The following is a 21,502-nucleotide window of genomic DNA, read 5'->3' on the forward strand; positions in this document are numbered from 1 at the left end:
CGTCACATCAAGCCTTGTTCCTCGACACTAGTGGAAGGATTGATGGAGGGAACTTGAAATGAGAACTTTCTCACTAGGATGCAATGGTGTTTAAGCCCTGGCCCGGCCCCTCCTCACCAGAGGCAGGCGGGCTGGCTCCACATCCCCTGGGCTGGGCTGGTTTTAGAAACGAGCCGTCAGGAGCTTGTCTGCGGGCACTGGTGCTGGAAAGGATCCGACTGCTTGCAAAGCACAAAAGCTTTTCCCACTCCACCACGGGTTCCAGGCCTCGTTGGACAAACAGAGGGGCTGGCGGCAGGCGCTGGGGCCCTCAGATGGCGACTGCGGGCCCTCACCCCACAGACACACGCCTTCCTGCCCTGGCGCTGCCTCCTGGGGCAGGAGAGGTTCTGCTGGTGTTAATGACCAATTGGAAGTCGAAACCCCAAAGAAACTTCAGAGTAAAAGCAAAACCTTTCAAGGGGAAAACTCAGAGCCCCTCTGGGTTCTCTACAATCCTTTCCAGGCCTGGCTGCTTTCTTGCATTTCCTCCGATGCACAGAGCAGAACGTGCCAAGGTACAAGCCTGCTGGGACCAGGCAGGTGATGCAAATGTGCAAAGGGGGCCGTGAGGGAAGACGGTGGGGACTGAGCCAATCGGAGAGCCCGGGCCCTGTCCAATGAGGGGCTGTGGCCATTCAACTCCTGTTTGCTGCTCCCCTGTAGGAAAGTGGGCTCGGAGTTGCTAGAGCCACCCATTTTTCCAGAGATTCTATAAATCTGAACTTCTACATAAAATCTCCATTTTTTACCAAGATATTAAAAAAAAACAAAACGCTGAGAATGCATAGAAAGGTATGTATGTGAATGTTCATAGTAGCTTTATTGGTAACAGCCCCAAACTGGAAACAACCCTAATGTCCATCGACAAGTGAATGGATAAACAAATTGTGGTGTATGGATACGATACATACCAGGGGTGTATACATACAATACGGTATCCATACAAGACATACAAGACACAGGAATAAGAAGGAACAAACTAGGAATCTCGACTACGCTAAGTGAGGGAAGACTAATGAAAAAAGAATGGATAGGGTATGGTGCCCTTTATGTAATTATTCTAGAAAATGCAAACTAATCTGCAGTGACAGCAGATCAGTGGTTGTGTTGGAAATGAGGGAGGGAGAGATGACAAAAGACATAAGGAAACCTTTTCATATGTTCACTACCTTGATTGAGGTGGTGGCTTCACAACATATGTGTTAAAGCTTCTCAGATTCTACACTTGAAATACGTACAGTTAATTATGTGTCAAGTAAAAATAGAGCTGTTAAAAGAAAAATGTGAGAGGCCAAATAATATGTGGGCCAAGTTTAACCCCTGGACTACAAGTGTTTATCCCCTGATTTAAAAACCAGTCCGTCTGCATTACCTTAGACTTCACTGAGCACCATGCATTTCGGGAGGCGCTGCCACTGCAAAGGTGAGGGGTGCCGAGAAATTCTCATGACAGCAGTGGTGCAGACAGGCCTGGCCACGGTGAAGATGGTGACCCAGGGACACCAGCAGAGAGAGCCTGTCACCTGCATTCTCCAGCTAAACTCTCAAGGTTTTCTGAAAAATCTAAAGCAATTGAACTTTTTCTCTCTATCAATCTAGTCGGCCTATTCAAGTATCGAATGCCCTCTCAACAAGCTGCCAGCTAAACAGTTGGCTATATCAAAAGCAAACAGAGCCATTAGGAGAACACAGCAATGGTCCAGGCAAGAGATGGTGGAGGCCTGGGGCAGGGCAGAAGCAGAGGAGGGAATGGGGAGTGAGGAGATTCTGAAAGAACCAACAGGATTTGCTGGTGGAGGGGATGTGAGGTGGGAGAGAAAGAGGAACATCCAAGTGGACTCCAGAATTTGGGATTGAGCCCCTGGAAGCTTCTGGAAGCATCTGGAAGTGAGAGCCACCAACTGAGATGGGGGTGGAGCTCCAGGTGGAGGAGGCAGGAGGGTGAAAGTTGGCTCCTGTTTGCTACAAGAAAGCCTACAGCTTGCAGGGGGCGGTGTGCTGTTGTGAGGAAGCAGAGAAACCCAACTTATCTCTCCAACAACCCAGTCGAGGCCGCGCTTCTGGCTTATCCTCCCCAGCTCCTAACGTCATTTGCCCCGACCACATTAATAACCAAGATGGAAAAATGAGACTTTGATTCAAGGGCACGCATCCGGGAGGGGCGGCAGAAATCCCAGAGGGGTGTTTGCATCTTCGAAGTCGGGGGGAAGATCTGTGTGATGGGCCGAGCGGGCCTGATCCCTCGAGGGAGGAATGGCTGGGCTTGGCTGGGAAGCTTGGAAGCAAAATGCAATTAGAGAAAATCTGATTAGAATTGGATGACTGTGGCTTGCCTTTTTGAAGGATTTGGTTCCCCCAGTATTTTGAGTTTGGAAGAGAGAGGCAGGAAGAAGGAGGGAAAGAAGAGAAGGAGACAGCTTCTTTGTCAAAGCCAACTCGCTTTGCAACCTGCACTCCGCCTTAGCTCCCACCGGTGGTATTGGCAACTTCCTGAGGCTGTTGAACGTGCACGTGCTCAGGCCCAGCCCCAGAGCTGCTCAGTCAGAATCCGCATTTCGATGCAATCTCCAGGTAACATGGGTGACTACTGCACACAAAGTAATATTTGAGATGCACAGGTCTACTTTGCTCTTCTCCAACAGTCAGGTTTTCACCTACCATCCTTACCATTATGGCCATATCCCCTCACACCACTTGTGACATGATTAACAATCTTTTCAAGTCAATTGGCTTTTTAAAAAACAAAAAAACAAAAAAAAAACCTTAAATGCATTTGTTTAAAAATAAAACTTTATATCACTATTATCAGTGGAAAAATCAGCATCATTTGCCATAATGGAAATAACCATAAAAATGCACGAACAATATGAAAGTAAAACCATGTGATTGAAACTCTGGCTGGATACAGCTGCCTGCCCAAAGCTCTCAGCCTGAGGCCGGCGCTCTCTGTTTAAAAGGGAGAGCAGACAGGGTTAAAGAGGTGAGGAAGGCAGTCTAGTATCCCATCAAGACTTTCCTCTTGAGAGCATCACAAGGATTGAAAAAGGACTGAAGAAGGAATAACTTTCTCACTGTGTGATTCGGTGATATTAACGCTGCGTCCGTGTAACACACCTACTGTCATTTCCCCTGCTGGGGCCTCGTTCCCACAAGTGTAGAATAAGCGCTGTGCTATAGCAGCGTCCCTGCCCCCATGCCCCCTCCCCCCAGGTCCTTGCATCTTGCCCTCCACATTGAGTCTTCCGCTAAAAGGCACCTTGGACTGGGCAATTGGATGCAGGGTACTTATGCTTATCTGGAGACACGCCCCTCCCCCACCTCCCACCCCCGACTGGGCCCCTGGTTCTCAGGAGCCACCCACTCTGTGGCCATCAACTGCTTCAGCCCAAAGAGATCACCAGCCCTTCTTTAAGCAGTGGTCAATATGACTGGTCGATACCCCAAGGCCCCAAAGTGTGAGGACCCAGGACAAGTTCCAAGGCTTGGGGTATGGCCTTGGGGATACAACCCCAGGATCATGGTGAACATGACCAAGACAGACAAGGCTGTCTACGCAGCCCTAAACCACTGGGGCATTCAAAGTCTGCATGGGGAACTGTGGAGACCTGGCCTTTCAAAGTGGATTCCTATGACCACCTGGGCAATAATTGCTTTGCAGCACAGGTAGGGATGGGGGCCTGGAATTTTCCAGAAATGCCTCTTGCCAAGGGGAATCAGGCCAAGCTCAACAATTAACAGTTGAAGTTTTAAAGAGAGCATTTCAAATCCTCCAGCTAAAGCAAACTGTTGAAAGGTGAAATGGTTGCTATATATTTATTTTCATTATACCAACTCTTTCCTTTACTACCTTAGAAAAACACTATGTGAGATGGTCACCAACCAGAAGACAAGTGAAATGTCAGTCGTGTCATGTTGGGGTCTGGTGTATTTCAAATGGGTGCTCACTAATTTGCAAAGCAGCTGGTTATTAAATAATGACTATTAATAAAAATCCACGTGGTAGCAAAAACTCTGTGATCAGCAGTGATGAAGCTGGTAGTAATAATTCAAAACTTCCGTGGAGAAATGTGGATAGGGAAAAGGGTATGCGCCCCACCCCACCCAGAAGATCCGTTTTCTCTCCATCAGTAATATTAATACTTAGTTACCTTTTACTGTGTGCCAAGCACTCCACAGAGATCAACTCACTAATCCTTACACTATCGTCACCAAGTAGGAATTCTTACTCCTTGTTTCACAGATGAGAAACCAGCCACCAAGTCCCACCAAAGGACTTGCAAAGGAGTTCCCAAGTCACCTCCAGGCCTCAGACTCATGTGGTAAAACTTGACAATGAACTGTATTTGATCCACTATAGGAAATGCCTCATTAAAAGAAAACACTTGCACAACAGCCAAAAGGCGAAAGCAATCCAAGCGTCCTTCGAGGAATGAATGGATACACGGTATGTACATCCATGGCATATCCTTCAGCCTTACAAAGGAAGGACATTCTGATGCAATCTACAACACAGATGAACCTTAAAGACATTGTGCTAAGTAAAATAAGCCAGACACAAAAGGACAAATACTGTGTGATTCCACTTATATGAGGTACCTAGTCAATTCATAGAGACAGAAAGTAGAACTGGTAGTTGCCAGGGGAGAGGGGAATGGGGAGTCATTGTTTAATGAGTACAAAGTTTAAACAAAGTTTCACTTTGGGAAGATGAAAAATTGTTCTAGAGATGGATGGTGGTGACATTTGCGCCACATGTGAAGATACATAACACAGAACTCTACACTTAATAATGGTTGCTATGGACTGAATGTCTGTGTCCCCCCAAATTCAGATACTGACACCCAATCCCCATTGTGACAGTATTAGGAGGTGGGGGTCTATGGGAGGTGATTAGGTCATCAGCTCATGAATGGGATTAGTGGAGCTCCCACACCTCTCTGCCATGTGAGGACACAGGGAGAGGACAGCATCCATGAACCAAGAAGCGGGTTCTCACCAGACACCACATCTCCCAGTACCTCGATCCTGGACTTCCCAGTCCTCAGAAGTGTGAGAAATAAATTTCTGTTGTTTATAAGTCACCCAGTCTATGGTATTTTTGTTATAGCAGTGCAAACGGACTAAGAAATGGCAAATGTTTTGTTATATATATTTTATCAAAATAATAGAATGATTTTTTCAAGGAAAGGAAGAAAGGAAGAAGGAAGGAAGGAAAGGGAAGGAGGGAAGGGAAGGGAGGAAAGGATGGAAGGAAGGAAAGGAAGGAAGGAAGGGAGGGAGGGAGGGAGAGAGAGAGAGAGAAAGGAAGGAAGGAGGGAAGAAAGAAAGAAAGAACCCGCAGGAGGTCCCTGTGCCTGCTCCTTCCTCCAGCCTCCTCCCACATTCATCCTCTTGGGAACACTCGCCCCACCCCGTCTTCTGGCTGCCTAACTCCTTATCCATCAGCTCTTAATGTAAATGTCACCTGCCTGTCTGACCTACCTGGTGTAAGAACTCCAGGAGAATCTCTGGCGAATCTCCTTGCTTCCTCTCTCATTAACACTTATCACAACCTTGCAATTATTTTAGAGAAACTTCTGTCTTATCTGTTTCTCCATACCCCAGGCCAAAGGGTGGCCTATGTGGGTGGGCTTAGACTGCCCCTCTAATTTCCATTAAACCCTGCCTGCAGCCCACTAAACCTCCCCAAATATATATACAGTAAAAAGGGGTACTGTTTTGCAAGTTCAGGTTCAAGACTAGTCCCCTGTCTCCCCACCCCCTTCCAACCAGATTGTCATCCCTAAGTCTTTCCTGCATATAAATTTTGCAGCCACCACTGCTCCCCAACCAGAATATAAATCCCCTGAGGACAGGGACCAGGGGACGGTTTGTGTGACTCCTCTTTTCATTCCAGTCCCTAGCACAGCATCTGGCACCCAGTAGGTGCTCTAAATTGAGCAGAGAGTATAAATTCCATGCAGAGAAGACTCCCCCAGGGGTGGGAAACAGCATGACGTGTTCAAACACAGGAGCAGGAAAAGGGCACGTCAGTGTGGGAACAGCAGGAGATGGTGGCAGGATTAGGCTGTCCTTCCCTTTGAAGGTCAAGAGGTTACACTTCCAAAGATGCTGATGTGGGCGCATAAGACCTGCTCAGACCCGTTTCCTGGGGCTCTGATATTGGCACCCACCCTCGTCGGTCACGCTTGGCCACATGTGCTCAGATGGAGAAAAGAGACCTGAGGGCCATCAGCAACACCTTTGGGTGTTGCTGTGACAGCCAGGCCAAGCTCCAAGCTCCATCACCCAGTGAGCAAGGAAGATTTACCCCCAAGATGCTGGAATTCCCCAAAGGAAGCTCACAGCCTCTGCCCCCTTTTGGGTGGACAGGCTCATGGACCGTGGGTTGCTGGGACCATTTCAGCAGCAGCAGCGAGGCGGGCAGCTTGACCAGAAGCTGCTGAGACCCACGGGCGAGGGCCGGGGGCCTGGCATCATGGACGGCGGTCCTCACAGGCATCTCGCTTACCTTAGCCAGCTGCGTCTGCAGCTTGTTCTTCACGTCCGTCACCTCGGCGATGCGGGCATTGAAGGCCAGATTGGTGTTGGTAAACTGCTTCCACATCTGATCCAACAACACGTCGAAGAGGTTCTGGGCCTCCTCCCGCAGCCGAACAGAGTTGGCCCGCATGTTCTGCGAGTGCCTGATGTTGTCGTTACTGAACTTGGCCCATGTCTCGGGCACGGAGACCCTGCAAGAGGCACGAGAGCGAACTTACCAGGCGAGGAGTCGGGGGTCTCCGGCAGGCTTGGAGATCGCTGAATCCGGGGTTTCCCAACCTTGGCACTTCTGACATTTGGGTCAGGATAATTCTCTGCTGGAGGCGGCTGTCCTGTGCACTGTAGGATGTTTAACAGCATCCCTGGCCTCTACCCACTAGATGCCATTAGTAATGCTTCTCCAGTTGTGACAATCAAAAATGTCTCTAGATGTTACCAAATGTCCCTTGGGGGAGGGGGCACAATTGCCCCCAGTTGAGAGCCACTGAGCTGATCCAAACACCTCATTTACAGATGAGGCAACTGCAGACTAGCTGGTTTCCCGAAAGGGCACTTGCTGAGTTGTAGGAGAGGAGAGATTCCCCAAAAGAGCTCTTTTCTCTAACACTCCCTCCACCATCACCAAAAACACAGAGACAGGCCAAGAAGCGGGCATCGGGCATGATGCTGGCTGCAGGGCTCCTTCAATTCAGGGACGAGCCTGTGGCCATGCTGCTTGCACTGACTTATTCATTCAACAAATGTTCTTTGAACACCTACCACATGCCGAGCCTTGTTCTAGGCACTTGGGATGGAGCCGGCAACATCCCCGTCCTCACAGTGATAAATTTCCGGGGGAGGCGGGGGAGATAGACAATAAATAAAGAAGATGTTCACACATTGTGTTATGTTCTATGAAAGAATTTAGACGCAGGATGTTGGAAGAGAGACAAATGGAGTGGGTCATTACGTGTCAGTCAGGGCCATAAAAGGAAATAAATGGAATTTATTCTCAGATAGCGCCGAGGTGCTCATAGACTAGCAAATGCACGAAGTTGTCACCACCCCAGGTGTGAAAGGCAAGAGAGGGAGCCATGTCGAATAAATCCCCAACGTCTTTCTCCTCCATCTCCTGTTGGTGACCCTCCTATTGGCTGAACCCACCTGGGAACCAGATGGCAAAGACCCAGGAGGGGCAGTTTGTAGAGGGCAGCCTCCTCTATAGGACTCACAGCAGGGCAGCTAGAGAATGGATCTGGGAGGGCAAATGGAGCTCAGGCTATATTGGAAAGGGCAAACTAGGGAAAGGGCAGACTGGGAAGGCTTCTTGGAGGCAGTGACACATAAGGGATTCAGTTTAGGGAACAGAAAGTTCTTCCTGGCCGAGTATGTAAATTCAGGCAATAAGCAATCAACTATTGGACAGGAGTTTTCTCCTCTGGGAACCCTTTGAGAAACAGAGACACATGCTTCTCTGAGCTGACTTCAGTCTCCGGATAAACCAGATTAGATAACTTTTCAAGGTCTTTTCTAGCGGGGAAGTCTCCAGTTCTTAAAATAAAGCAGATTTTTATTCTCAGGCAGTAGGAAAAAAAGAGATTCAATCATCTGAAATAGAAGTCTCTTTTAGGACATTCTAAAGCACACTTAGATTGCATAGTGAATAGAAATATTTTTAAAAACATACAAAATGTGGTTGTTTTGTCTGGCTTTTGCAGGAGTTAAAATCAAGCCTCTGGAGAGGTCTTGGGCTTCTAAAGATGTGAGAGGGCACTGAGTCTGATCCAGAGCTTTCATCCAACGAAGACCTGAGGCTCAGGGAGGTGAAGTGTCTTCTTTTCCAAGGTCACACAGCTACTCACCATCAATAGAGGAAGTAGGAAGCACCAAGGACAGCAGAGAGTGACCTGCAGATTTACTCTGAGGGTACCTCCCACTGCTCAACGGGACACGGTCAGTGTCAAGGGCAGCAGCCGCTAAGCCCTCCCCTGGAGCAGACAGCTGAGCTCCCCAGGGAAAATAACCCGCTTGATCACACTCTCCCTGGGGGAATTTGCCGAGGCAGCCTGTCTCCTCGCAGGTGATGTGCGTCAGTAGGGGGAACGTGCTTTCTGGAGCCTGTGTCCTCTAAAAACATAGGACCTAGCAGGCTTTGCTGGGGAGGCAGGAAGGCGCTATGGTAAAACACAGGCCCAGTGTCCAACGTGGGCTCAGATTGTGGCTCTGCCACTCGCTGTGTGAGCTTGGACCAGTCACTGCACCTCTCTGAGTCTTAGTCTCCTATGTAAAATGGGGATAAAAATGGTACCTACCCCCAGGGTTGTTGACCAACTGTGAAACCCCTATCGCGGCACCTGACAATAGTAAGCACTTGATAAATGTTTATTATTCACGAGACCGTGGAAACACTCAGCACAGTGCCCAACCTATAGCAAACGGCAGGTAAAAGGCATCAGCTCTCATCCTCATCCTCATCATCAGTGGTTAATCCGTGACAATGAGACCTTCAGTGAACAGAGATACGGCAACGCAGTCTCCAAACGTCCTGTTACCTGCCCAGACATGGCCCTGCTTTAAGAAAACCTCACATACAAAGCCCTGAGCTAGCACATCTGGGGAGCAATTAGTCACAAATGGCAGCTCTGGCTTTCCAGCTGGAGTCGCTGGATGGAGGACTTTAAACTGCAGACCCCTCGTGGGCACGGAAATCGGAGTCTCTGCCAGCCAGCCTGGCTGCCTGGCTTTCAGGAAGGCATCTGTTTGGGAAGGGAAGCTTCCAGACTCCCTGTCCAGGTGGGCAGCCGTGGCTGAGAGGACTAGGCCCCCTGGAGGTCTTGCTCACTTTGCCAGCGCCGTGGGCAGTCAACCTTGTCAGGAGGAGGAGAAGGGTCCCCAGGAGCGGTCATGAAGGAAACCCCAAAGGGTCCTTTCAACACCTGCATATTTACTACGATCCAGAAAGTGACCCTGGTGTGGGCCAAGAAGACCTTCCCTTTCCTTCTCTCCTCTCCCTCCCTTCCCTCTTTCATTCATTCTTTCATTCAACAAATATTTATTGCACACCTACTATGTACCAAGCACAATGCTATGTGCTAGAGATTTTTTTTAAAGGGACCAAGATAGACCCCCACCCTCTGCATGTACCCAGAGCATCTCTCTCCAGCCCTCATTATCCCAGACCTCAGACTGCCGATGGGGAAAGCATGCCTTCGTTCTGCACGCAATTCCGTGATGCTAGGACGTGCCCATGGCAGTGCCAGGCAGACAGGAGGTGCCATCCTCATAGCTGTTGTGACGAGAAAATGAGGTCACACAGCAAGCACTCAATAAATGTTAGCCGTCGTCATTCCCCGACACGAGGCTCTGTGCCTAGCACTTCACACGCCCACCTTTCCATACTCACAGCAACTCTGGGAGGTGGGTGCTATTTTTATCCCAGTGGTAGAGGTGACGAAACGGGGCCCAGAGAAATTAAGTCCTTTGTCCCGAGGGTTAATGTGGAGGCTGGATTGGAAGCCAGACAGCCTGGCTCCAGAATCCACTCTTAAGCCACTGCCAGCATGGGCAGGCATCAGTTGGCTCTCCCAGCCAAACTTGAATTCCTCCTCCTTCTGGCTACAGCCATTTTGTTCTGGAATTTGTTTGGTGGACTTGCCAATCCAGGTGCCTCAGCAGCAGCAGCTGTGGGACCCTCACAAGCCAATATCTTGCTGGAATTTGTATCTTGGGTGAAGTGGGGCCAGCGTGGAAAGGCAGTGGCGCTCCAACAACAAGGCCGATGAGCTCTTTCTCGCTGGCTCCTTCAGGCTGCCAGAACCTCCCCTCCAGCCTTCCCCTGGAGCCTGTGGCTGCCCAACAGCCTTCCAGTAAATTCCATCTTAAGTTAGCCAGAATTGGATTCTGTAGCTTGCAACCCAGGATCCCCACTCAACCACACGGCCTCACACTTGACTGGTGCACGATGCCCCTTTACGTTTCCTTAGCAGGATCAGACCCAGAAACCCCTGCTGCCCTCGGACACGGCCAGGTGAGGACTGACAGCCCGGTACTTACGTGCCATCAATTTTCTCCACGCCGTGGAAGAAGCTGATGCAATCTGATGTGTTCCGTAGGTTAAGGCACTTCCCATCGATGAACTCGGCTGAGTTTTTGTCCTCGAGGTCCCTCTCCAGGGCATGCTGAGCATCCCGGTTATCCCTGTGGGGGCAAGGACATGTCCCCGAATTATGCACGCACCCAGCGTCCCTCACCCAAGGTCACAGGGGAGGTCAGTGCAGAGCCACTGCTGGAAGCCAAGTCTCTGGACCCCCAGGAGGGTGCTCTGCCCACCCCCCGTGGCTTCCAGCCCTCTTCCCACCTTGATGCCCACCCCCCCGCACACCCAGGGCCTCCCTGCACTACCCCACCCTCCCCGCAATCCAAGCAGACCTGTTGTCACTTAGAAAACATTTACTGTAAAGGGTCAAATACTACATATTTTAGGTTTTGTGGGTCATATGGTCTCTCTTGCAACTACTCAACTACGTAGGAAAACAGGCATAGATAATGTGTAAATGAATGGTTGTGGTTGTGTTCCAAAAAACTTTATTTACAAAAACAGGTGGTGGGCCAGATTTGGCCCTCCAGCTGTAGTTTGCTGACCTAATATAGTAGATATGAATTCACACTTTGGACAAAGCCAGGTTTCAATTTAAATTGGTTCACAAATCCTTGTGTCTGATGCTATGCCAGGCACAGAGGGAAAAGACATGAATAAGCCTCAGTCACTACCTTCAAGTTGCTCACGGATTTGTGTAAATAAATACAGTAAAAAATAAAGAGAGAATGAAAAGAGCAACAGTGCAGGTTCAGAAGGGATACACAGTAACAAAGAGGAGGAAGCCATTAATGCTGGGTGAGGGGTGGTCAGGGAAGGCTTCCCCAGAAAGTGTCTGAGCTGGGTTTTCGTAACAATAGGAGTAGATATTATGGACAAAGTTGGGTTGGGGGGATGAGAATTCCAAGCTGAGGCTACCACATGTGCAAAAGCAGAGAAGCGAGAGACATCCAGGTATTTAGGGACCCATAAGCAGCTCAAAAGGCTGGCAGAATCAGGGACTGGGTGAAGTCAGGGACTAAGTGGAGGCATGGACTGGGCAGGGTCAGGATTGGGTAGATTCAGGGACTGGGCAGAGTCATGGCCTGGGCAGGGTCAAGGAGTGGGCGGAGTCAGGGAGTGGGTGGAGTCAGGGGTGGGTGGAGTCTGGGACTGAGCCAGGTGAGGAGAGCACAATGGGGTGGGGCCAGGACTTGAGCCTGAAGGGCTGGTATCTTGGCTGAGAAGTTTAGACTTAAATGTCACTGTTCGCCAAGACTCCAGACGTTGGAGACCCACTTTCATGATTCTTGCCATATTCCCAAAGTACCTGTATTATTATTTACCTGCTAATTTTCTTTTTTCAATCATAAATAAATAAAATACATAAATAAATGCATTTCTAATTCAAAAAGAGTCATGTACCACAATGCTCATTGCAGCTCTATTTACAATAACCAGGACATGGAACCAACCTAAGTGTCCATCAACAGATGAACGGATAAAGAAGATGTGGCACATATATACAATGGAATATTACTCAGCCATAAAAAGAAACAAAATTGAGTTATTTGTAGTGAGGTGGATGGACCTAGAGTCTGTCGTACAGAGTGAAGTAAGTCAGAAAGAGAAAAACAAATACTGTATGCTAACACACATATATGGAATCTAAAAAAAAAAATGGTTCTGAAGAACCTAGGGACAAGACAGGAATAAAGACACAGACGTAGAGAATGGACTTGAGGACATGGGGAGGGGAAAGGGTAAGCTGGGACGAAGTGAGAGAGTGGCATGGACATATATACACTACCAAATGTAAAAGAGATAGCTAGTGGGAAGCAGCCACATAGCACAGGGAGATCAGCTCGGTGCTTTGTGACCACCTAGAGGGGTGGGATAGGGAGGGTGGGAGGGAGACGCAAGAGGGAGGAGATATGGGGATATATGTATATGTATAGCTGATTCACTTTGTTATAAAGCAGAAACTAACACACCATTGTAAAGCAATTATACTCCAATAAAGATGTTTTAAAAATAAATAAATAAATAAATGTACTTCAAAAGGAAAAATCTACATCACTGTCTTTAAAAGAAAACAAGTAACTGTTTCCAAACCTAAATGCAAAGTAAACACTAACAGAATGCTAGCTAGAATCTGTTGTCTCCAGCAGGTTCTAAGCCTGAAACTTTTTCTGTTTCTTTTTTGGTTGAAAAAAGGAAATTAAAGACGCATAAGCATTGATTGGGAGTTTTGCCTTGATGTCTTTTTTTCTTCTTTTTTTTTTTAATTTATTATTTTTTAAAAATTTTTATTGGAGTGTAGATGATTTACAATGTTGTATTAGTTTCTGCTATACAGCAAAGTGAATCAGTTACACTTATAGATATATCCACTCTTTTTTAAATTCTTTTCCCATATAGGTCATTACAGAGTATTGAGAAGAGTTCCCTGTGCTATACAGTAGGTCTTTACTAGTTATCTAGTTTATATATAGTACTGTGTATATGTCAGTCCCAATCTCCCAATTTATCCCTCCCTCCCTTTCCCCCCTGGTAACCATGAGTTTGTTTTTCATCTGTGACTCTATTTCTGTTTTGTAAATAAGTTCATTTGTACCATTTATTTATTTATTCATTTTTATTAGGCTCTGGTTTCTCTCTTACTTTCTTTTAAAATTTTTTAATTTATTTTATTTTTGGCTGCATTGGGTCTTCATTGCTACACGCGAACTTTCTCTAGTTGCGGCGAGCGGGGGCTACTCTACGTTGCGGTGTGCAGGCTTCTCATTGCAGGGGCTTCTCTTGTTGCAGAGCATGGGCTGTAGGTGCAGGGGCTTCCATAGTTGTGGCATGCAGGCTCAGTAGTTGTGGCGCGTGGGCTTAGTTGCTCTGCGGCATGATCTCCCCGGACCAGGGCTCGAACCCATGTCCCTTGCGTTGGCAGGAGGATTCTTAACCATTGCACCACCAGGGAAGATCTGTACCATTTTTTTAGATTCCCTTGATGTCTTAAAGGAATTGAAAGGGACTGGAGAAGGGAATAACTTTGAGCAGTTTGATGTCCAGACGCAACTAAAGCGATTGGTGCACGTCTCACGTCGGTATCTCTCTTTCCCCACCTGCATCTAATTTTCTCCCTCCCTTTCTCTCCCTTCCTCTCCCTGTCTCTGTCCCTCTGTCTCTCTCATCTTTATCTCCTTCTGCCTCCTCTTGCTTGGTTTCTCTCTGTCTCGGGGCCTCAGTGTGTGTCTCTCTCTACCTCTCCCCTGCCTGTCTCTATCTTTCTGCCACGTTCTTTTTCTGCTATGGATACTGAAAGCTGGTGAGAGGTTTCAAACAGGCCAGGAGCAAAGAAATTAAATCCTCATGCTGGGTCTGCACCCATCAGGATGCACAGAGGGTCATGTTGGAGCAAGGAGAGCCATCCTGGGGCCCTTACGGCCTTTGGAATTGGCAGAGCCATGGGGAAATGGGGCCCCATCTTGCCTCATGAGGTGGAGTGTGAAGAAAGACCAGAATGCAGAAGAGAAACGTGCCAGAGCATCAGAGGGGAACCTGGGGCCTCAGAATCCCAGGTCAGCTGGTCCAGCCGCCTGGCCCTGGCTAATGAGGCCCGGGGAGGGAGACGACAGCCCCATCTCCCCCAGATGGAGAGCCTGGCCAGTGCCAAGACTCGCTCAGCTGTCAGCCCACAAGGAAAAGCCTGAACCTGGCTCCTGCACAGTCAGGAAAGCCTTTTCTGCTTTGCTGGGGCACCTGGCGAGGTGAGGACTCGGCTCTGCGCAGATGCAGGCCTCAGGCCTCGCCTAGAAAACCTCGAGTCAACAGCCCATCAGCTGCCCGGGGCTGGGGCAGCCACCCTAGCAGGTGAGCGGCAGAGCTTCCCCAAGGGCAAGGTCGCACTGAATTCTGCCCTGTTGATGAGGCTCTGGCCAGTTCTAGGTTAATTAGGCTGCCCCGACTTCCTCCCTGCAAGATGACAGGTGTCCTCTGAAAAGGGGCCGCTGCCCAAGGTCAAAGGGCCTCTCTCCAGGGTGACTGGGCCTCTGGTCCTGGCAAAGAGGAGAGTCCCTTCCACCCGCTCTCATCCCCTCCCCACCCACACTGCCTCTGCTGTTTTCCTCCCAGCCTCTCCTGCTCTCTTTTCCTCTTTCTCTGTGTCTGTCCCTTTCCATCTCTTCATCTCTCTCACCTCTTGATTTCTCTCTCTGTCTGGCATGTCTGTGTCCCTCTCTGTCCCTCTGTCTCTCTGCTCATCTCTCTCTGTTTACGGCTTCGGGTCTTTCTCTTTCTGTCTCTTTTTCCCTCTGACATCAGAGTTCACTGTGTCTCTCATTCTGTGTCTCCCAGTCGATGAGACTGTCTTGGTCTTTCTACTTTTCCAGCACAAGCAGCGCCCCGTCCACCGCAGTTTCAAGATTTCCCTTCCGGGGTCCAGCTCCCCAGTTTTAAGTCTGGGCTTTTGTTCACTCTTCCGGCTCAAACTGTCCCATTTCCCAAACCTCAGCCCTCCCGTCACTCTAACACCAAGTTTTGTCACAGCCCCATGTCAACCACAAATGGAAAACCATGCTCTTTTGCCAAAAAATAGGTGATTGTAAACATAGGGCAAGAAAAATACAATAAAGGCATTTGCCTGCCCGAAGAACTCCCTTTGTTAAAACGTTCCTGTTTAAGTACAAGTATCGAAGGGTTTTTTTAAGTGGATTAATGTATAGACGAATATTAGACAAACATAGTCCAAGTGGTAGGTCGAAATGTCAGAAGTCAAGCCAGAGGCACATAATGATGGAATTCAACCGTGCTTTCATCCATTCAACTGTCACCTCAGTCACTGCTGTATTTGCATCTCATTTCGACTTTTCTCCACCTCTGATGTCTCCCTGGGTTTTCCCAACTCGTCTGCCCCTGACCACACCCTTAGATCTGCAGGCAGCTTTTCAACACTGTCCTGGATGCTATTTATTTTATTTTTACAGGATAATTCTCTCCTACCTCTGCCACCCATTCTTACAGCCTCAGTGGAGTTGAGGGGCTGCTGTGTGTGTGTTTGTGTGTGTGTGTGTGTGTGAAGTAGGGGCGACTGCTGTTTTTGGGGTAGAACAAACCAGGGCACCAAGCCCCCAGAGCCTATCTGCAAGCTTCCTCACCCCTTAGCATCCCATGCAAGCTGCCTACGTCCTCCACACAGCGGGAAGGGGCAGCCCTGGCCAGGTTGCCAGCCCGTCTCTTGTTAGCTATATCTGAGTAAACAAGAAGGAGTACCCAGCAGAGCAGCCTGCCTGCAAGAGTTAAAGGCAAGTGCCCAGCTCAAGGGCCAGGCGGGAAAGCTGCTGCCTCCGGGGGAGCTGGGTGCCAAGGCCTCATCTATGGGTCCCAAGCCCGGTAAAACTCAAGCCTCCCTTTAATTATGGGGGAGCCTCCTGCCTTGTCATGATATCAGTTACATAATCTTCCAAGAACAAAAAGCTGATTCCTTTGAAGACTAAAAGGAACAGTGGCTCAAGGTGTCCACCAGCTCCCCTCTGGAGAGGCCCGGGCCTCTCACCTTGATGCCCAATGCCACCCACTCTCTGCCATGTCCCAAAGTTCAGGACTCGCATGGGGAAGTCACAGGCTAAGAGAAGCCTCAGTGAGGCCAATTTCTTTTGCCAAGGCTCTCACTGCAAACAAGAACCACCAATGCTGTGCTGACTCATGAAAATCAATCGTGTGCATCTCAGTAACATCATATTGATAGACTGAGATCAGCCATGGTGGTAGCACTTACATCGCTGAAACTGACAAATGCGACAGATCAGGACTTCTTTCTTTTCCTGGAGAGCTGGTTGTTAAAAGCTAACCAGTACACCACTGATCAAAAGAACCACCTGGAGACACGGGACCCCTGAAACCTGGGAGACCCAAAACAAACTCCAAGAAAAGGGAGAGAAAGCAGCTCTTACCTCATCTGGATGTCAATCCTTTGAGCTAGTTTTCTCATCTGTTCTTGGCAACATTTTAGCAAATCTACTTCCTGCAATGAAAGATGTCAGAAAGAGCGCGGCCCCTCAGAAACTCACAGCCTCCTGTCTCCCAGGCCAGAGCTCCACCCCTCACCTCTCACTGCCCACCCTCCACCCCACAAGGTGAAATGTCAGGGTGGGGTCCATCTCCTGACTCGACCAGCATGATCCCCGGGCCAGGCACCTGAGGGTCGACTGTGAAAGCTGCACATTCTTTGCCCTACTGTCCTTTCTTTTTATGTACTTCCAGAGTGAAAGAAAATGCAGCACCTACTATGCACCAAGGGTTCATTCATAGACCCTTTATTTATCATAAAATATGATACATTCATATTTTATCATTGAATTAAATAATGCATATGAAGTGATACAGTGTGTGGCATATAACAGGTGCTCAATAAACACTGGCTGTTACTTTTGTTACTTATTGGTATTCCTATTATGATGCCCATTTTGGAGAGGAAAAGACTGAGGGTCAAATGACCTCCTTTCTCACTGTTTCTAAATTGCAACCTAGGCCCCCACCCACGCTTTCTGAGCCCTAATTTTGCATGGGGTGACGCATGTGACTTCTGCTCCTGACAGGCAGCTCAGAAACCTCTCTGACCAGCTGGACTTCCCTCCTCCCTCAGAGGGCTGGCCAGACCCAGGGGGCATCTTACCTGGATAAGATTTTTCTCCACGTTGTCATGGACCAAGTCAATCCCGATCCTTTTCTCTCGCTGGTACTGACACTCCAGGGCCACCTGTAGGGGGCGTGGGGAATCATGTATTCTCCCTGCAGCTGTATGTAGACCCTGAGCAGAATTGACTCACATCTACCTTTGCCGTGGTCTGTTTCATTCCTGGGAAACCTGGATGCTTCATGTGGCCCCATCACTGTGCGTTTGGGTGGGCTTCTGCCTCCCCTTCTCCATCAGTGAGGGCTGTGGGATGCTGAGATGGTAGATGGGTGCAAAATCGGTGCACATCTCAAGTTGGCCTTACTGGTTAAGTCAGTTTGACAAATGTAAAGCGCTTAGAATACTGTCTATAAGAATTACCTGTGAATATATATGAACACCCTTTTTTGGAGATCTCTAAATGGGGGAAGAGCTTTGGAAAGGGACATAGGCCAAGTGAGACCCAGGCAACCCTGCCACATGGACCTTACAACCGTCATGGGGACATGAACAGAGCAGAACAGAAGCCAGGGGAGTGGCTGCTCAGTGGAGCTCCTGCAGCAGCAGACTGTCAAAGAATTGTGATGGGTCACTGGCCTGTGATGTCACAAAGAGCAGCGGCAGTGAGAAGGAGGCAGGGGAGCACGGCACCTGGTGTTGGGACGCAAATGTATCTGGGAACTCAGAAAGGAGGGGGAGCACTTGATGCCACAAGAATTCACTGCCCCCTTCTCTGTGTCACACTCCATCAAGGCATTGGGGACACTGCAGTGAACTAAACAGTCCCTGCTCTCATGGAGTTCTAACAGAAGAGAGAGAACACACACAAATGAACATAGAAAGAAACTCAATCGTTCCTGACTGTGATAAGGGCTGTGATGAAAATAGTGAGCTGTGGGTGGGTGGGGAATAACCAGCAGGGTGGTCAGGGAGGACTTCTCTAAGGACGTGGCAGACCGAGACCTGAATTATGAGAAGCAGCAGAAATGAATGGGAATAATGCACCAGGAAGAGGCAACAGCCAGTGCAAAGGCCCTGGGGTAGGAGGAGCAGCAGACAGGAAGCCATTGGGCCTGTGACAAGGAACTCAGATGTCAACTAGGATGCATTAGGAAGCCATTGGGGGGGTTTTAGCGGGGAGGTGCAGAGATATAGTTTAATATTTAAAACCATCCCTCTGGCTGCTGTCTGGAAAATGCGTTGGAGGGGCCAGAGGTCAGGAAGCCAGGAAGGAGGCCGTCACCATTGTCCACTGAGAGGCACCTGGACTGAGGTGGTAACCTTGGAGTTGGAGACAAGTGGATGGAAGTGAGATGCCTCTGGTCCCTGTGCCCCCATGTGTCTGTCACAGGAGGGCCACGTGATGGGGCAGAGCTGGGCTTTCCAGACAGGCTGGGGGAGTGAGGAGAGAGTCGGGGAGAGGGGAGGAGCACTAGATTTCAGATTCTGCTTTGGGTCTCTGAGCAGCAGCCCTGCCCACTGGCCTTCCGGCAGGGGGGAACCTGGGGGCATAGGGAAACAGTAGGAACCCCCATCCCATAGTGGTCAGAACCTGTGCCTTGTCTCCGGGGGAAACATGGAGGCAGGGCCTCTCCTACAGAAGCCCCCACGCCTGCCACGGAGCAGGCACGGCTGCAGGAGGTTTGCAGGCAGGGGTTCTGCATTCGCACACACTCCAGGGAGTAGCAGAACATCATGTTGTGTGGCCACAATGATCTCCCACAGCAAAGGCAGATAATGCCAGCTCCTCACCCAGGGTCCACTCCAGGACCCAGTGAAAAATGCTCACTTACCCAGACTCCTTTGCACCCAGGGAGCCCACGTGAGTTCTGGCAGATGGGCTAAAAATGGACTCACATAACGGACCTTCTGGAAAAGTGATATTCCCTGATATAAAGGGACAGACACAGTTGGCATCTTGCCCCTTCCCTACCCCATCCTCCTGCCTCGACTGAGAATATCCAAATGCTCCTGGCAAGCGGGAGTTTGCAATATGAGATCTGAAACGTCCTTGAAAGTAGTAGGACAAAAGCCCCGTGTTAAGGATGGCCAAGCAGACAGGAGGCTGGGTCCCTTCTGGTATCACGTGGAGGCTGCAGCGTCCTCCTCTCTTTTCCCCTGGAATTCTCATAACAGAAAATGAAATTCCTATTTGGCTGAGCTGCTGTAGTCAGATAGCTGTTTACATGAAGCCTAAAGCTATCCTAACTGCTCCAGGATATGGCTGGAGACTGGGAAACCAAAGTGTGGAGGATGTCCACATTCAGATATTTATTCATTTATTCAACAAATACTTCTCGAGTGCCTGCTGTGTGCCACACACTGTGCCAGGATGGGAAGACATTCAGAACATTGGTCTAGATGACAGGCAATCAGCACAGACACTGCTCGTTGAGGACCAGCATAGACATACTGGTCCCCCACAGCTGAATAGCAGTCCTTGGTGAAAAAGCAGACAGAAATCCCTGCCCTCATGGTGCCTATATTCTAGTGTGTGGAGCAAAACAATAAGTAAATTGTACAGTATGTTAGCAGGTCTTAAGGGCTACAGAGAAAAATAGAGCAGTTATTTGAAGCACATCTTCTAAAGACCATCACATACACACACACATGCTTGTGATGTCTTTATGAAATCCCTGTGATTTTGATGTAACCCCAAGGAGAAAAGGAAATTCCATTCAGTCTGAGGAACCCTGATTGGACTGGGATTATTTTCAATTGACTAAGTTATATATATATATATATATATATTTTTTAGCTTAAAGCTGATTATAGATGATGATGCAGCTCAAACTGAGCTGCACGGCGCCTGTCACCTTGATCTTCACTCAAGGGGAGTGTGAGGGGCTGCACTGCAGGGGTGGTATCCCAGCGGCCGTCGGGCCCCCCCTCCGCACCCCACACTCACCTGCAGTGGACAGTTCAGTTCCTCGGCCGTGCACTCCAGCCGCCTCTTGACTGCATCCAGGCTGTGGTTCTCGTTCAGAAGCCTCTCCAGCTCATAGCTCAGCTCCGATTTCCAGAAGCCGATGTCCGACAGCCTCTGGCCCAGGTTCCGGCGGGTCCCCTCCTGCATCTGGCGCGTCAGCTGGTCCTTGTCCTGCATGAGCCGCATGGAGTCGCCCATCAGCCGGCCGGCCCACAGCCGCGAGGCCTCGGCCGCACGGATCTGCAGCTGGTTGGACTGGTCCCAGTCATGGGGGCTGTAGCGACAGAAGAGCGCTGAGCGGACGGCCGGCAGGATGGTGGGCGGCCGCAGGGCGCTGCGGCACGTGGCTCCCTCATCCAGGCAGGTCTGGGTGTTGGAGACCTTGTAGAAGAGGCTGGGTCTCCATGAGTTCAGGTAGCGGTACCCAGGCAGGTAATAGGGCTGGTAACACTCCTGGATCACCGGGGCCGGCGCCACCGGGGGCAGCGCGCTGATGCCACAGGCTTTCTTGGGGCCACAGTAACTGGCAGTCTGAGTGGTTCCAAGAAACTCCATCTTCCCCCGTCAGCTCCGCTAGGGCAAAACTGTGCCTAAGGGGGCCAAGGCACCACAGGAAGGGGAAGGGGCTTCTCTGAGGGATGGGCAGGACCTCTATGACTCGGCACTGTTGTCATAAAGCCTGGGGGAGTGGGGCCTTACTGGGACCCCTGCTCACTTGCCCCAGCTGGGGCCATAGCATCACAATCAAAACACAGACCAAAAAAATCAACAGAATGAATGAGTTTTTCAATCTACAGAGTTGGAGGTGCAAGAAATGGCATTTATGTATTTTTCATAATAATCGAATCTGCCTTTCCAAACTTAACTCTGCCTGTGGGAGAAAATTTAATGTGGTCCACTGCAGTAAACCCAATCAGCTCAGGGCCAATTTGGTCAAGGTTAGTTGTTTTCTTTCTCTCTTTGGCCCCAGGATGGCACCCAAGTGGTCCATGCACAGCATGGGCTACTACTCAGCAGTAAAGAAGAATGAGCTCTTGGCACGCGAAACAGCAGGAATGAATCTCAAATGCATTAAGCTAAATGGAAGCAGCTAGACTCATACATCCTGTATGAGTCCATCTAGATGACATTCTGGATGTCATCTGGATGACTTTCAGGCAGATCCATATGGCCAGAAGGCAGGTCAGTTGTTGCCAGGGCTGGGGGTAGGGGAAAGATTGACCACAAAGGAGGAGGAGAAAATTTGGGAATGGCGACAGGACTGCTC

General features: G+C 49.4%; 1 protein-coding gene across 1 annotated transcript in view; it reads right to left on the reverse strand.

The window, feature by feature from the left end:
• The window catches only part of TEKT5 (tektin 5), a 37,604-nt gene extending 16,814 nt beyond the window's left edge, over nucleotides 1-20,790 (reverse strand). The window contains exons 1-5 of the mRNA XM_061209580.1: nucleotides 20,215-20,790; nucleotides 17,307-17,390; nucleotides 16,585-16,655; nucleotides 10,618-10,761; nucleotides 6,554-6,776 (exon numbers count right to left, since the gene is read on the reverse strand). Coding sequence (XP_061065563.1) covers nucleotides 6,554-6,776; nucleotides 10,618-10,761; nucleotides 16,585-16,655; nucleotides 17,307-17,390; nucleotides 20,215-20,790 — 1,098 coding nt within the window. The remainder of the gene's footprint in view (nucleotides 1-6,553; nucleotides 6,777-10,617; nucleotides 10,762-16,584; nucleotides 16,656-17,306; nucleotides 17,391-20,214) is intronic.
• Nucleotides 20,791-21,502: the final 712 nt, after the last annotated feature.

The sequence above is a fragment of the Eubalaena glacialis genome, chromosome 13, assembly GCF_028564815.1.
Source record: "Eubalaena glacialis isolate mEubGla1 chromosome 13, mEubGla1.1.hap2.+ XY, whole genome shotgun sequence".
NCBI classification, from domain to species: Eukaryota; Metazoa; Chordata; class Mammalia; order Artiodactyla; family Balaenidae; genus Eubalaena; species Eubalaena glacialis.